Source organism: Durio zibethinus, chromosome 25 (genome assembly GCF_047325235.1).
Source record: "Durio zibethinus cultivar Kanyao isolate XHJ-2024 chromosome 25, ASM4732523v1, whole genome shotgun sequence".
Classification (NCBI taxonomy): Eukaryota; Viridiplantae; Streptophyta; class Magnoliopsida; order Malvales; family Malvaceae; genus Durio; species Durio zibethinus.
Window position 1 is genome coordinate 15,836,110 of NC_143186.1, and position 15,443 is coordinate 15,851,552.

General features: G+C 34.2%; 2 protein-coding genes across 6 annotated transcripts; one reads left to right on the plus strand and one right to left on the minus strand.

The window, feature by feature from the left end:
• The first annotated feature begins 1,080 nt into the window (after nt 1–1,080).
• On the plus strand, nt 1,081–10,264 carry LOC149511680 (plant intracellular Ras-group-related LRR protein 6-like). Of its 5 annotated transcripts, XM_089754457.1 has the most exons (7): nt 1,081–2,364; nt 3,595–3,703; nt 3,960–4,020; nt 4,111–4,178; nt 4,348–4,415; nt 4,922–8,025; nt 8,215–10,264. In XM_089754457.1, the coding sequence occupies exons 3-6, from the start codon at nt 3,965–3,967 to the stop codon at nt 4,964–4,966; spliced, it is 237 nt and encodes a 78-aa protein (XP_089610583.1). In that variant the 5' UTR covers nt 1,081–2,364; nt 3,595–3,703; nt 3,960–3,964; the 3' UTR covers nt 4,967–8,025; nt 8,215–10,264. The 5 variants fall into 5 exon arrangements, with proteins under 5 accessions (XP_089610583.1, XP_089610581.1, XP_089610580.1 ...); XM_089754455.1 differs by having other exon boundaries at nt 3,960–4,178; XM_089754454.1 differs by lacking the exons at nt 1,081–2,364; nt 3,595–3,703 and having other exon boundaries at nt 3,712–4,178; nt 4,922–5,208; nt 7,441–8,025.
• Nucleotides 10,265–10,432: 168 nt separating this feature from the next.
• On the minus strand, nt 10,433–15,243 carry LOC111276209 (putative disease resistance protein At4g27220). The gene is made up of 5 exons (XM_089754452.1): nt 12,390–15,243; nt 12,145–12,295; nt 11,168–11,273; nt 10,857–11,080; nt 10,433–10,756 (listed from the first exon to the last, which is right to left on the minus strand). Exon 1 carries the CDS (start codon nt 15,241–15,243, stop codon nt 12,487–12,489), a length of 2,757 nt encoding a protein of 918 aa, XP_089610578.1. The 3' UTR covers nt 10,433–10,756; nt 10,857–11,080; nt 11,168–11,273; nt 12,145–12,295; nt 12,390–12,486.
• Nucleotides 15,244–15,443: the final 200 nt, after the last annotated feature.

Sequence of the window (15,443 nt, forward strand, 5' to 3'; positions counted from 1 at the left end):
TGTTATAATAATATTTTTTATATCTATTTTTACTTTTATTACATTTAAAATTGTCACAACATACAACATAACTATTCTATATACATATAATCTCACGAATTGTGCTATTCTTTTTTTTTTTTTTACAAATAATTAAAATGTTTATATTTAATTATTCAAAATTATTACTTCTCTTTTGATTCCAAACCATTCTGTACACATTTCACTTCCAAAAAAATAGGTAGCAAAAGCAACAATCAAACCCTTATTAAGGTTTAGGAATATAAGCGAGAGTCTTTGTCTTATAAAAGAGAGCTATTATTTTTTATTCAAATACCAGCTTCAAATAACTGAATTATTAATGGTCAAAAAAGAAGAAGCATTCGCTCAACTAAGTTCAATTCCGCTACGCCACTCCAAAGCTTTTTTATAATATTATTTTTGAATGGATAGATATTAAAATTTATATGAGATGAATAATGAAAATTTGGCTGGAAGAAACTTTTAAGGAACTAATAAAAATGATATTGAAATTTTAAAGCAGAGATGAATATGCAATAAAATTTCAAAGTATTTGATCGATCTTTTAAAAAATAATAAATAAAAGAAGAACGTTAATAATTTTAAATTTCCTTTAATAAAATGAAGAATTTTAACAGTTTTAAAATTTTTATTTAATATATAATATATAACATTAATTAATTATAACAGATAATTAATTATTTTTATAATTAAAAAAATTAATAATTTATATTAATTTTTTATATTTAACAATTTTTATTCAATGACTTTATAATAAAATCAAAAAGTTTAAACTTGCTGCAAAAGTTCCCCGACCAAAGGCAACAAATTTTAATAGATTTTCTGCAAATACCTCAATTCACCAATCACTCTCCGACACGTCATCCCAATGAAACTTTCATATGCGTGTTGAAATATTGCTGGTTGCATTTAAATTGTTGTCTAAGTGACTAAGACCGACTTCACTAAATGTAACATTATTTTCTTCAGGTAAAGAAAAAGCCTTCAGAGTTTTGTTGTCACTGATTTTTTCTCTTTTATCTTTTGCATTTCATTTTTTTGCCATTTTTTAAATTTAATAATAATTCGCAAAAAAAAAAAAAAAAAGCAAAATCAATTTCCTTCTTTTGGTAGTGATTGATTTTCATTGATTTTTTTTTGTTTCAATGGGTGATCGGAATAGGTTATTTTCAATTGAGGATTTGCCATCTTATTTCATTTTGGAGATTTTCAATGGCTTTTTGAAATGTGTGATGTGAATTGGAAGAGTTTTGAGGTTTTTGCAGTCTGTGGAGCAATCGTCGGATATGGTCCATACCTCTGCAGGCAATGTAACAATTTTTTGTAATTAACTTTTGATTATTTTAATTGTTTTTAAAATAAATAAATTTTATGTCCTTTGATTTTTGTCTGTTAACTTGAGAAATTGTTTAGAAATTCCTTTTGATTTTGATTCTGTTTGGTCTTTTGTGGTTCGCTTTTTTGGCGTGTTTGGGTATAAAAGGAAATGCGTGGTTTAGTTTATATGGAATAACTAAGACTTGGTGAATGATCAAATATGGCTTACAGCAACTTTTGAAGTAACGAAAAGGAGATAGCATGAAGCAAGTAATAAAATCAACGACTAAACGAAGGCTTAACTTACGGTTAAGTTGAAATTTGGCTGAATTCTCCCCTGTTTTAACAGGAGATTATTGAACATTTAGTTGGGTTTTATTTTTAACCTCCTTTAACACTCGTCGTTGTATAGTCATCAATCATCGTTATGGTAAATTTTTTTTTTTTTTGCTAGAAAAACAAAATTCTTTTTATGGTATGATCTTGTTTTTAGTTTTTTATCAAGCTGAATTGTGTTATAGTTGCTAGTAGTGTTTTGGTGAGGAACATATGAGTTTTTCTCGTTATACTATTCTATAACATCAGGAAAAGGAGTGTCATTTGAGTTCACAACAAGAACCCAAAAGCAATATAGATGAATTTGAAATGTTGGGCCTATTGGAGAAGAAAAGATGAAAAGTTGTTATTTTAGTTTATATCTCTTGTTTCATGTCCGTAGCATTTTAGGTCTTTTATGTTTCTGCATCCACCTGTTATAGATGCTGCTATCAAAGGAGTTCTGGTTACTCAACACTTGTTATCAGTTTGATTTACCAGATGCTGATAACAACTGGAAGGTATCACACATTGCTAATTAGCAATTCATCTGTGTACTCTTGTGGTTCCAGTTTGTGTGGTGTCCTCAGATATGGTCCTGAAACAACACAATGTGTAGCATTTACAAGTATTAAATTCCCTTATTGACCTAATGTGATCCAGGTGTCAGCTTCTCAGAATCATGCCGCATTTATTTCACAGTCCGGAGAGGTTTGTTACTCATTTCAGTTTGCCATGTTTTTTAGTTAGCAATATCATACTCAGGGTGCATTTTGTATGGGAGCCACACTTATCTTTCTCTAGCAGGTGATGTCAATTCTTTGAAATTTCTTATGCATGTCAGTGTTTGATGTGGTTGTGAATGTTTGATCTAGCTGCATTTGAAAAAGTCAAATATTACCTGACTTGAATGCTGATAACATCAGTAAGTGTTATGATTAATGGCTAGGTTGCATCTTTTACCTCTGAGGAAATATATTCAGAGATAACTGTTTAGAGCTATATCCAGTGAGTACCTATTTAACTACTATTTGTCATGAACATGGTAGCAAATGCGAATATCAAATACATAGATAACATACCATGTAGCATGTTGGCATGCTTTTCTAGTGCGTAGTTTGGATGCTTGGGTTCTTAATGCATTGACTGAACAATTAGTGCGGTCTAATGAGAGATTTAACTTAAATACGAGTACCTAAGATGCATCTTTCTGAAGTATAGACTTAATCACTCTAGTTCTTCTTTGTTAAACAGGGGAAGTCTTTTAGTGTATTAAGTGCTGGATCAATTGTTAATATCTTGATTCAAATAAAATTTGAAAGTTAATTTATGAAAATGTGGACCTTAGAGAATATTTTCTGGTGGATTTGAGGGGGAAGGATTTTTAATGGTAGCAACCTCTTTATGGCTTTCATATTTTAAATTAAGGGCAGAAGTGAGCTGAATCTAGGCTAGAGAGAGGAGTATATAAATTTACAAGTCTGAGTTGGTTATATAACGAGCTATGCTAGAGTATGGATAGCCATCTATGAGCTTACATTGCTGGCTCTGATGACTGATTAGTTGAGCAGGCCTTTGGTTGAAGTCGATTCGCTCAGGTGAAAAGCTTGAATTTGGCAGACTTCTGCCAAACTTCATGCTTTGTTGAATGAGCTCATGTGAGTTCTAATCATGCTTGGCATGAAACAAGGTCATGTTGCTTGATTGTTATACAGCCCTATAGACATGTTTTCTCATCTTTGAACATGCTTTGTGATCATCGCATTTAATGTATATAAAGTTGGACTATTTTGGGTAATATATGTTATACACCCAAATTCCTTGATGTCACAACTTTGTCGATGATTGCATATTTTATAGTTGGTCAACAATGAAATACATACGTGATCAGGTTATCAAGTGGTTGCCATAATCATATTGTGTCTCCAATTACTTATGCAGGTTTTCATATGTAGAGACAATTCATCTTTTTGTTGTGGCCACATAGATACTAGCCACCTGTTTTAGACCAAGGCTTGTCGAAGCAGTGAAGGGGATTCCTCGTAAATAGGTAGACTGCATATAACCCTTTTTATGGTTTAACATGTTAATAACAGTTTTACTTGAGAGTGGCACCAGCTTGTTCTCTAGGTTGTGCGATAATTGGATCTTTTACTTCTTTATATCATGAGTTTCACTGACCAAATCTTCTTTTTTTTAACTTGCCCCCATTTACATTCAGGTGGCAAAAACAATGTAAATTTGTTTGACTCTTTGATATTCATGATGAATGTATTTTACTCAATCTAATTTGTTGTTCGGTCTAGGCAAGATGACTATTCTGCGAAAACTTTTGCTCAGTGGAAACCCTTTACGAACTCTAAGAAGGTTTGGAGGCATTGAGGGAGTTACTGGTTGTATAAGTTCAGTGCTTGTGTTAGTCATGGCTTTATCAACTGATATTTTTTCTAACTGCAGTTCACTGGTTTCTGGACCTACACCTGCTTTGTTGAGATATCTTAGAAGTATACTTTCTGAGGGTGAAGGTAGATTTATTTTCACTGCACATTCAACGTAATATTCCTTTAGTTTTAGTCTTTGTCTCGCATCTCTCTTACTTCATCTTTGCTGCTGCCAGTGTTTAAAATTTTGCAATGATTTCTGGTTCCTTAGCATATCTTATTTCAAGTAATAATAATGAAGCTTTTGTTGTAGATGAAGCTGAAACTCCTGCCAAAGAGGAAGTAGTCACTATGGTAGCTCCATTGTCTTTCACTTCAAAGGTATTTCCTTCTGCTGTATCAACTTAAAAATTTATTTTGACATTTGACTCTGATATTCTATCAGAGAGTAAATTGTCTATTTTGTTTGTGATCTTATTACTCTAGATGTAGAACCTAATAGGTAGTTTCAACTATTACTACCATCTACCCCTCTGTCTGAGGATATTGGCTGATACTTTTCTTTTCATTGGAACTTTGTTTGCATACCGGATGCATGGATCAAGAAAATGAAGCAAAAAATATTATATGCTAAAAGAAATACCTGTGAGGGTACAAATTCTGAAAAATTTAAAGAAATTGGTAGAACAGAAAGAAAGAAAGAAGAGAACAAAGGCAGCTATTGAAGGAGAGATGAGTAATTTTTTTGCAAATTATAAGTGTGAAAAAAAAAAAAGCCAAAATGTTGAGATTGCAATGAGATATGTTTTGTAATAGCAGTAAAATGTGTGAAACGATAGTAATACTATTGCTATAATGATTGAATTATTGTTGATTCCATTTTCAAGGATGTGGACCAAGCAAATTCAGATGATCGGTTTGATGTCTACTAGATTACATGTGCAAAAGACCAGACAGCACTTTGATGTCTCATTTTATCATGTGGAAAAAAGTGGCGCAACAGAGTTCAAATTGGTTAAGTGCGGTTGACCTAGTGTCATTGGCGTTGACTTCGAGAACATTCAGAGCAGTCAAAGGGAGCTTTTTGAAAGGTGTGATGGGAATTGGAAGAGTTTTGAGGTTTTTGCAGTCTGTGGAGCAATCGTCGGATATGGGCCATACCTCTGCGGGCAATGTAACTATTTCTTTTTTTTTTTAATCAAATTTTTATTATTTTAATTGCTTATGTTGCGTTAAACTTGAGAAATGTTTTAGAATTTAGTTTTGATTTAGATTATGTTTGGTCTTTTATGGTTTGCTTCTTTTGTCGAGTTTAGGTATAAAAGGAAATGCGTGGTTTAGTTTTATATGGAATTAATTAAGATTTAACTAATGATTATGGTTTACAGCAATTTTTGAAGTAACGAAAAGGAAATAGCATAAAGTAAGTAATAAAAGCAATGACTAAACGAAGGCTTAACTTATGGTTAAGTTGAAATTTGACCGAATTCCACCCTGTGTTAACAGTGGATTATTGAGCACTTAGTTGGGTTGCATTTTTAGCCAGCTTTAAAAATTGGTTGTTTGATAGTCATTATGGTATTTTTTTTGCTAGAAAAACGAAATTCTATTTCTGGTATGATCTTGGTTTTAGTTTTCTATCAAGCTGAATTGTGTTGTAGTTGCTAGTAGAGTTTTGGTGAGAAAATATGAGTTTTTCTTGTTAAACTATTCTATAATATCCGGAAAAAGAAAAGGAGTGTCATTTGAGCTCACAAAAAGAAGCCAAAAGCAATTTAGATGAATTTGAAATGTTGGCCTATTGGAGAAGAAAGGATGAAAAGTTGTGATTGAAGTTTATATGTCTTGTTTCATGTCCGTAGCATATTTAGGTCTCTTATGTTTCTGCATCCACCTGTTATAGATGCTGCTATCAAAAGAGTTCTGGTTGTTCAACACTTATTGTCAGTTAGATTTACCAGATGCAGATAACAACTGGAACGTATCACACATTGTTAATTAGCAACTCATTAGTGTACTCTTGTGGTTCTAGTTTGTGTAGTCTCCTCGGACATGGTCCTGAAACAACACAATGTGTAGCATTTATGAGGATTAACTTCCCTTGTCCACCTAATGTGATCCAGGTGTTATTCTCAGAATCATGCCACATTTATTTTATAGTCTGGAGAGGTTTGTTATTCATTTCTGTTTGCCATGTTTTTTAGTTAGCAATAGCATACACAAGGTGCATTTTGTATAGGAGCCACGCATTATCTTTCTCTAGCAGGTGATATCAATTCTTTGTAATTTCTTATGCTTGTTAGCATTTGATGTGGTTGTGAACGTTTGATCTAGCTGCCTTTGAAAAAGTCAACTGTTACCTGACTTGAATGCTGATAACATCAGTAAGTGTTATGATTAATGGCGATGTTGCATTTTTTACCTCTGAGTAAATATATTCAGAGATCATTGTTTAGAGCTACATCCAGTGAATACCTATTTAACTACTATTTGTCATGGACATGGTAGCAAATGTGGATTGCAAATACATTGGTATGTAACATACCATGTAGAACGTTGGCATGCTTTCTAATGCATAGTTTGGTTGTCTGGGTTCTTAATGAATTGACTAAACAATTAGTGCTGTCTAATGAGATATTTAACTTAAATACGAGTACCTAAGATGCATCTTTCTGAAGTCTAGACTTAATCACTCTAGTTCTTATTTATTGAAAAGGGGAAGTTTTTTAGTGTATTAAGTGCTGGATCAATTGCCACTATCTTGATTCAAATAAAATTTGATAATTAATTCATGAAAATGTGGACCTTACAGAATATTTTCCTGGGGATTTGAGGGGGAAAGATGTTTTATGGTAGCAACCTCTTTATGGCCTTCATATATTAAATTAAGGGCAGAAGTGAACTGAATCTAGGCTAGAAAGCGGAGTCTATAAATTTGCGAGTCTGAGTTGGGTATATAGTGAGCTATTTTAGAGTATGGATAGCCATCTATGAGTTTGCATTGTTGGCTCTGATGACTGATTAGTTGAGCAGGCCTTTGGTTGAAGTCGATTTGCTCAGGTGAAAAGCTTAAAATTGGCAGACTTCAGCCAAACTTAACACTTTGTTGAATGAGCTCAGGTGAGTTCTAATCAAGCTTGGCATGAAACAAGGCCATGTTGCTTGATTGTTATACAGCCCTATAAACATGTTTTCTCGTCTTTGAACTTGCTTTGTGATCATTGCATTTAATGTATATAAAGTTGTACTGTTTTGGGTAATGTTTTATGTTACACACACAAATTCCTTGGAGTCACAACTTTGTCGATGCATGCATATTTTATAGTTTGTCAACAATGAAATACATATGTGATCAGGTTATCAAATGGTTGCCATAATCATATTGTGTCACCAATTACTTTTGCAGGTTTTCACATATATAGACAATTCATCTTTTTGTTGTGACCACAGAGATACAAGCCGCCCTATTTTTAGACCAAGGCTTGTTGAAGCAATGAATGGGTTTCCTTGTAAACAGGTGGACTGCATATAGCCTTTGTTATGGTCTAACATGTTAATAAGAGTTTTATTTAAGAGTAGCTGTATCTTGTTCTGTAGGTTGTGCAATAATTGGATCTTTAACTTCTTTATATCATGAGTTTGACTGACTAAATCTTTTTTTTTCAAACTAGCCCCCATTTACACTCAGGTGGCAAAAACAATGTAAATTTGTTTTGACTCTCTGATATTCATGATGAATGTATTTTACTCAATCTAATTTGTTGTTCTGTCTAGGCAAGATGACTACTCTTTGAAAACTTTTGCTCAGTGGAAACCCTTTGCGAACTCCAAGGAGGTTTGAGGCATTGAGGGAGTTTTTTGTTTTATAAGTTCAGTACTTGTTAGTCATGGCTTTATCCACTGATATTCTTTTTCCCTGCAGTTCACTGGTTTCTGGCCCTATTCCTTGCTTTGTTGAGATATCTTAGAAGTAGACTTTCTGAGGGTGAAGGTAGATTTATTTTCAGTGCACGTTGAACATGATATCCTTTTAGTTTATAGTCTTTATCTGACATCTCTCTTACTTCCTTCTCCTTGCTGCTGCCGGTGTTTAAAATTTTGATCAAATTTCAAATTGCCATGATTTTTGGTTCCGTAGCATATGTTATTTCAGGTAATAATAATGATGCTTTTGTTGTAGATGAAGCTAAAACTCCTGCCAAAGAGGAAGTAGTCACTATGGCGGCTTGAGTCCCTTACTTCAAAGGTATTTCCTTTTGCTATATCATCTTAAAAATTTGTTTTGACATTTGACTCTGATCTTCTATCAGAGTAAATTGTCTACTTTGTTTGTGATCTTATTATTCTGGAAGTAGAGCCTAATAGGTAGTTTCAACTATTACTACCGTCTTACGAATTAGAAGTGTGAAAAAAAAAAAAAGAAGCCGAAATGTTCAGATTCCAATGAGATAAGTGTTGTAATAGCAGCAAAATGTGTGAAACAATAGTAATACTATTGCTATAATGATTGAATTATTGTCGATTCCGTTTCAAGGATGTGGACCAAGCAAGTTCAGATGATAGGTTTGATGTCTATTAGATTACATTTGCAAAAGACCAAACAACACTTTGATGTCTTCATTTTATCATGTCAAAAAAGTGGCCCAACAAAGGTCAAATTGGTTTAATTCTAATTTGTTCATAACTGAATTGTACATGGTATCATTTCTAGATACATATTCTAGTATTTGGTTCTTTTTTCTTTTTTGTGTGTGGAAAAATGAAGTTTTCAATGTTGATTTTTCTGTAGAAACCAGATTTCTATAGAACATTAAGTTTAGATTTCTAGTCCAAAGGGGAAAAAGCTTCTTGTTAAGAAGTGAAACAGTGAATTCAGTGAAAAAATTTTGACTGTACTGGCACCTGCTCCTTGTTCTTCTGGCTCTCATTGAAATATTGGTTTATGATGAATAGACCTCCTGGGTGATGGGTACAGCCATATCTCTTACAAGATCATGCATTTTGACTGTTCCATTTCCAACATTTTCTAACAAGCAATTGTCAATAAGTTACCAGATATTTTGGGAACAAATTCTTCATTTTCTTATTACTACTTGTTAAAAGTAATTTTTCATAATGTCATTTAAAGAGTCCTACTCATAAACCCCAGGCCAATGCTGCCAAAAATAATAAAAAGAAAAAACAAAAAGTCTATAATAGTCAACATTCATAATCCAAATTTCCACATACATGAGATTTTTTAATAATATACCCATTTTGAGACAATGAAGAATCTTATTTTGGATAGAGATATAGAGGTATGCCTGGTTCCTTGAGCAGAAATCTGGGTCCCTGCAAAAGAATTTGAAATTTACATATCAATATTCATTTTTAACTGATGGTAACAACAAATTCCCAAAGTAGAACCCTTTTCAATAATGTTCTAGCAACTTTAGTTTAAACTGCATATTTTGTTGACTTAAGTTCCCTATCTAAACATTTAATTCTAAAAGATTACATGGGTTTTTCAGTTCATAATTAATTGTTTGATTAAAATATTCATGCATCTTGAGCATGAAGAGACCAAAAAATTAAAGCGTATGAATAATATAAAAACAAGTTAATAACCTAATCAAGAACAATCAATGTCAAGTCTGAGGTCAACATCCAAGTAAAAGTGAGCAAGTAATAAAAGAGCAGAACAGAAAATTTTTTCACGAACAGGCATGAACTTTCTCACAATTCATAACAGTCAAAAGAAACATGGTATTGGAAATTAAAGTTACCTGATACTTGAAGAAAAGGCCCTACTATTAAAAAGAAACAAATTCCCCTGCCAAAAGTAGAACCTTGATGGAAGAGGTATATAGACTGTGGAGCAAAGAAATGGAAAAGTAGGAAGAAATACCAAGAAGAGGGAAGGTGCCGAGGAAACTTCAAATGAAAAGAAGAGAAATGCCCTTTGTTTATACCAGTCAACTTCATGGAAACTGTTACGAAGAGCTATTAACGCAAATTGAAGTGTTGGAGTGAATTCCATATTCCTTATTTGTTGATTTTTATGATGTACCACAAAATTTGGCTCTTGCAGGGTCAAACGTCAACTGTTTTGTTTCTTTTTGATTCTATCGTGTCCATGTGTTCTTTTTCCTATGGTTAGGAGTGTTTCATGGGGGGAAAGCCCAAGTTGCTTAAGGTAAGCATAAAGGCCAGCCAATCTGCATCTTTCAACTTCCAAATTAAGTTCCTCACAGTAATTCCCTAGGCTGTCTATATATATAAGGTGCTTAATTAAGAGTATAAATATATATATATATATATTGCTCTCTTGGTGGAAATATGAGCTTTACACGAAATAAAATATCTGTACTTAAAAAATTTTGAGCCAAGGAAATACACTCAACAACTTTGGAGCAGAATTAAGGGTAACAGAGTCTGGCACATTTTCAATGATTAATACAAAGAGAAATTCTTGACATGTTTCTGTTAACAGACAAGAAACAAAGTACAAAACAGACAAGACACAAAGTATAGAGCCAACAAATATTACACAAGGAAACCTAGGCAACTCTAGAGTTGGTGAAGATGATATAAGCAAATTCAGAAGGAGACTGGGGTTCTGCAGAGGAGTGAAATTTACAATTCCACTTTAGTTCACTCCCAGAGTGAGCTATTTTCTTTTTAGTCTTCTTAGCTGCAGTTTTAAATTTTGGAACAACGTGATCCTCCAGGTGGTATGGTATCTAGGAAATGATATGACCAGAAAAGGCATCAATTATAAAAATATTTAATATAAAGGAAAAAGAAAACCAGGCAAGGAGAGAGTGAAGACAAAGGACTTACAACCATGCTTAAGCCTTTTATTCTAGAGCTTGAATTGGTCTTGCTTCCAGAAGAACCAAAGAAATGGTCACTAGGGTCTTCATCAGGCATTATGGCTTGACAGGTAATTTAGGGGAGTGTAGAATTGCAAATGTTTACAATTGAGAACGTGAGAAGCCACCAGTTCCTTCTATTTTGCAGCAGCGTTAAGATGGTAACAAATGATCTTTCACCTGGTACAACATCTAGGGAAAAACAGACAGAAAAAGTTGAAATTAATATATAGAAAGGGAAAATGGCAAGAAATTAATATATGAGATTGAGTGATATACAAAATGATGAAATGAAGGACTTGCAACTGTAAACTTGTACAGCATTTAATCCAACAGCTTGCTTCCGTTTTGCTTCTAACGAAAAGGTTGGAGCCGTAAGCATGTCCTGAAGTAGGTTACCAAACATCAAAGGAGGGTATAAAGCGTTATCTTGAATTTCATACAAGATAATAGAAAAAACACTAGTTTTTGAATAAATTATTTATAGCTTCATACATAGATCTTCAAAGTTATGGTGAAGATTAGGACAATCTTTCATCATATTTCAAAATGCGTTTACTTGTTTATATGAATTTCAAGAAAGCAATATAAGACTGGCCGAAAAAAAAAAAAAACAAAGCATTATAAGGAATTTCCATACAAGGCAAGATGAATAATTTTCTGAGAAAAAATTCTTTTATCAAAAATGGTTTGGAACATAATTCCATCCAAACACATGAAAATATTTAGAGAGCTATTTATTAAAGTGCCAACTTATATGAGAACAAGAATTGTTTGATTTGATCTACTGATGGAAGGATAACAACCAATAAAGGCAAATAGAGAAGGAGGCCAATTAGTGAGCTCTTCAAGACCAATTAGCGTAAAAATCTAGACAAAGGAAAGCTGTATATAGATTGTGATGCAATCAATTTTTAGGCAGGCTCACTTTAATATCCCATTCATGAAATTGTAACATGGGTGATATTCAAATTTGGTTTTCTGATCAAAACCATTCCATATGAAATTGAAAATTTTTGGCCATACCAAGAGTTAGAATCATAACATTGATAAGAGTTTGAAGAACCCCAATGTTAACCATGACCATAATCGTAACAACACCAAGAAAATACATCAAACCAGACTCTGACACAATAATTGCATGAACTTTTTGGAACAAATTCATCATAGATCCACACAAAAGCGAAAAATCAAGATTTGACCTGAGCACAAGGATCAACCAATCAAAGAGTTTGACCAAAATTGTTCACGTTTACCTAAATTCTCAGAAACCTCCAAAACGTCAACAAGAAGGATAGAAATAGAGACTTGAAACGAACATGCATCAAGGGAGTTCCGAATATCAAAGTGTGAGATGCTGCCGGCTGCCTCCAAATAATCCTTGACGTGCTAAGATCTCCAGGAAAACTGAAAAGGCCAAGCATGATATTAACATATAAGAAAGTTAAAATGGAGAGAGATTAAGAAGAAAGAAGGAAAGAAAGTGTTAGAAATAAGCTACCATTGTGGTCAGGAGTAATTTCCTCCTGTCTCAACAGAAAAAGAGTAAGTAACAGTGAACGCTGTAATGGTCAGACATTTCAACGAACATTTAACTATCACCACTTAAAGTAAGGCTTCAACAAAGACTCGGCAATTGGTTGAGGAGGGTCCCACTCAACCAATTGCCCCTGCAATGGAAAAATTGAAATCATTTTAAGAGAAGGAGGGGGAGATGGTTGGCCATCGTCATGCAGGGGAAGATACAGAGGTAGCCTCTTCAATTTTGGACAAGCTGTTATAATAATATTCTCAATAGAATCACAAACCATTACTCCATTTGCACTACAAATGCTCTTCAATTCTGGTAGATTCTCCAAATTCAATATGCTTAATTTGGGAAGAGTAAAATTGATGGCACTTATTACTTCTTCCTCCGATTCTGATTCTGGTGCTATTATTTCTTCCATATCCCTGCATTCTGAAGCCCATAATTCCTTCAAATTTTGGAGGTTCTGCAAGACCCAATTGAACGAGAACAACTTCTTTATATTTTGACAACCATTTATGCGAATTGTAGAGAGAGAGGAAAAAACATTATGTGGCGGTAAGATTAACCGCGAGGAAAATGCCTCTTCTTCACACAAATCGATAATGCAGTCCCAAATTAGCAAGTACTCAACATCAGATAGGACCTTAATACCGTCTCTGCAGATGTTAAATCTAATTAAATGAATTCCTTTTTTCGAATCCAATGGAAAGAAAAAATATGATCGTACACCCACAGAAATATAGTATTGACGAGGCCCTTCTGTTGGAGCATACAAAGCTTTGATATAATTGTTCCACTCATTCAAGTCATAAAATCCCCCTGCAAAGTATTCCAACTTCCTTAATCGACCTATTTCCTCTCCTCTCGCGAATCTGTTAACTTCTTCTGTTTCCCTGAATCTGAAAGCTGCTATGTTAAAATCCAGTATTGCCAAGTGCTGAAGTGATGTGAAATTTGCCAATATTCCATCGGCCACCTCTGTTATATTCGTACAACTCAAATCAAGATATTTGAGATTTACCAGCCTTTCCAACCCATGAGGGAGATTCTTGATTTTTGTATCTCGAAGGTCCAACTTCTTTAAAGATTGAAGTCTCGAAAAAGATGGCACCTTCTCTAAAGCATAACAGTTATTTAGCAACAATGTAGTGAGATTTTCCAAATTGGAGATGGAATTTGGCAATCTCTTAATAGAATTCAAAGAAAGATCAAGAATCTTGAGTCCATGCATTTGCTCAAAGAAACACTTTGGAATACTCTCTATACGGCAATCGGACAACAATAAGGTTGTGAGCTTTGGACACCTTGGTGGTGAAATTTGGGATGGAATTTGCAATTCATAATTCAGCATCAAAGATACCTTCTCCAAATCTTCTTTCCATTCTTGCACCTTTGGTATCTCTTTCAACTGCAATCCAGCTCTCACCAAGAACCGTGGTCTTGTACTTGTGATACGTAATGCCATATCCCTCAAAATGTCATGCATTTTCACAGTATCTGGATATTTGGTACCGTTTTCAATCAAGCAACTGCATTTTAGTTGATTCAATATGGCACGCCCATTGTCAACCTCCAATTGCCTGCTATCCATTTCTTCCACAAGCCCCTCTGCAACCCATAGATCTATTAGCTCAAATGCACCGATTTCATGATCCTCAGGATATAATGCACAACAGAGGAAACAATGCTTCAATTTTTGATCGTGTAAACGATCATAGCTGAACTGAAGCTGTTGAAACACCTTCCCTTCCACCCGTCTCACACTTTCTACATGTCTATTTAATTCATTGAGTGCATTCCTCCACTCACGAATGTCCCGTACACCCTTCATGCTGCTTGCTATTGTAACAATAGCCAAGGGCAAACCAGCGCATTCTTCAGCAACGGATTCCACAATGGGCAAGAGATGTGGGTCATTCAAAACATCTTGACCTACTTTTTGCGAGAATAGGCTCCATGCATCTGGTTTTGAAAGAGTACGCATTTGAACTTCTCGACAACCCAAACAGCCCCACACATCTGATGACCGGGTTGTTACCACTAGTTTACTCCCATTAGAAGGCTCAGGGATGCCTACTTCTTCAAGAGAAAGTTTGTCCCATAGGTCATCCAAGATTAACACATACTTGCCTTTTTGAGACAACATTTCGTTTATGAACCCTGCTCTTATTGCTTCATCTTCAACTTCAGAAAGGGATACTTGCATTGCTTTTGCAATGCTGTTTTGTATTTTAAAGATGTTCATCTCCTTTGATACAGTGATCCATATCACGATGTTGAACTTTTCAGTCTCTTTCAAAAGTTGGTTGTTGATGAGCTTCATGATAGTTGTTTTACCCGATCCTCCCATTCCCCAAACTCCAATCTTTGAAACACCATCATCCATCAAATATGCCCAAATTTCATTCATAACTTTTTTAGCAGCTTCACCAATTAAGTTTGTTGTTGACAAAACTTGTCCAATCCACTGAGGCTCGTCAATCACCAAAGCATCAAAGTTCTTCCCTTTTTGATGAAGTTCTTCAACTTCTTGTATCTTTTTTGAAACGGTTTCTCCAAGGAATCCACGCGACACAATATTGCTTCCTCTAACTTCGTTTTCAAGGTTCAGTGTTTCACCATTAATCCTCTCAACATTTCGAAACCAAATCTCAACTTCTTTCTTGAGTTTCTTTCTTGGTTGCAGCTGTACACTCTTCATTGATTCATTGTCCTCCTTCAGGCCATTTAGTTCCTCCAATTTTCTCTTCAGGATAATTAAATTCTGATCAAGACTGCTCCCATTTTCCAAGTGTTTTACAATCTTTTTTCCAAAATATTCCATGGTCACAAGTACCTACATACACCCAATATGTACATCAGAATGCTATGTTCAGGTCTAAACAATCTCTAAAAGAACTCCGGTAAACAGATTTATTATGTAAAAGAAGCACATAATTGACTAACAATAAGTTGGCAGCAAAGCCAATTTTTTCCCTTCAGAAAACATGTAAGCAATTTTCTAGCATTGGACCAAGATTAGCT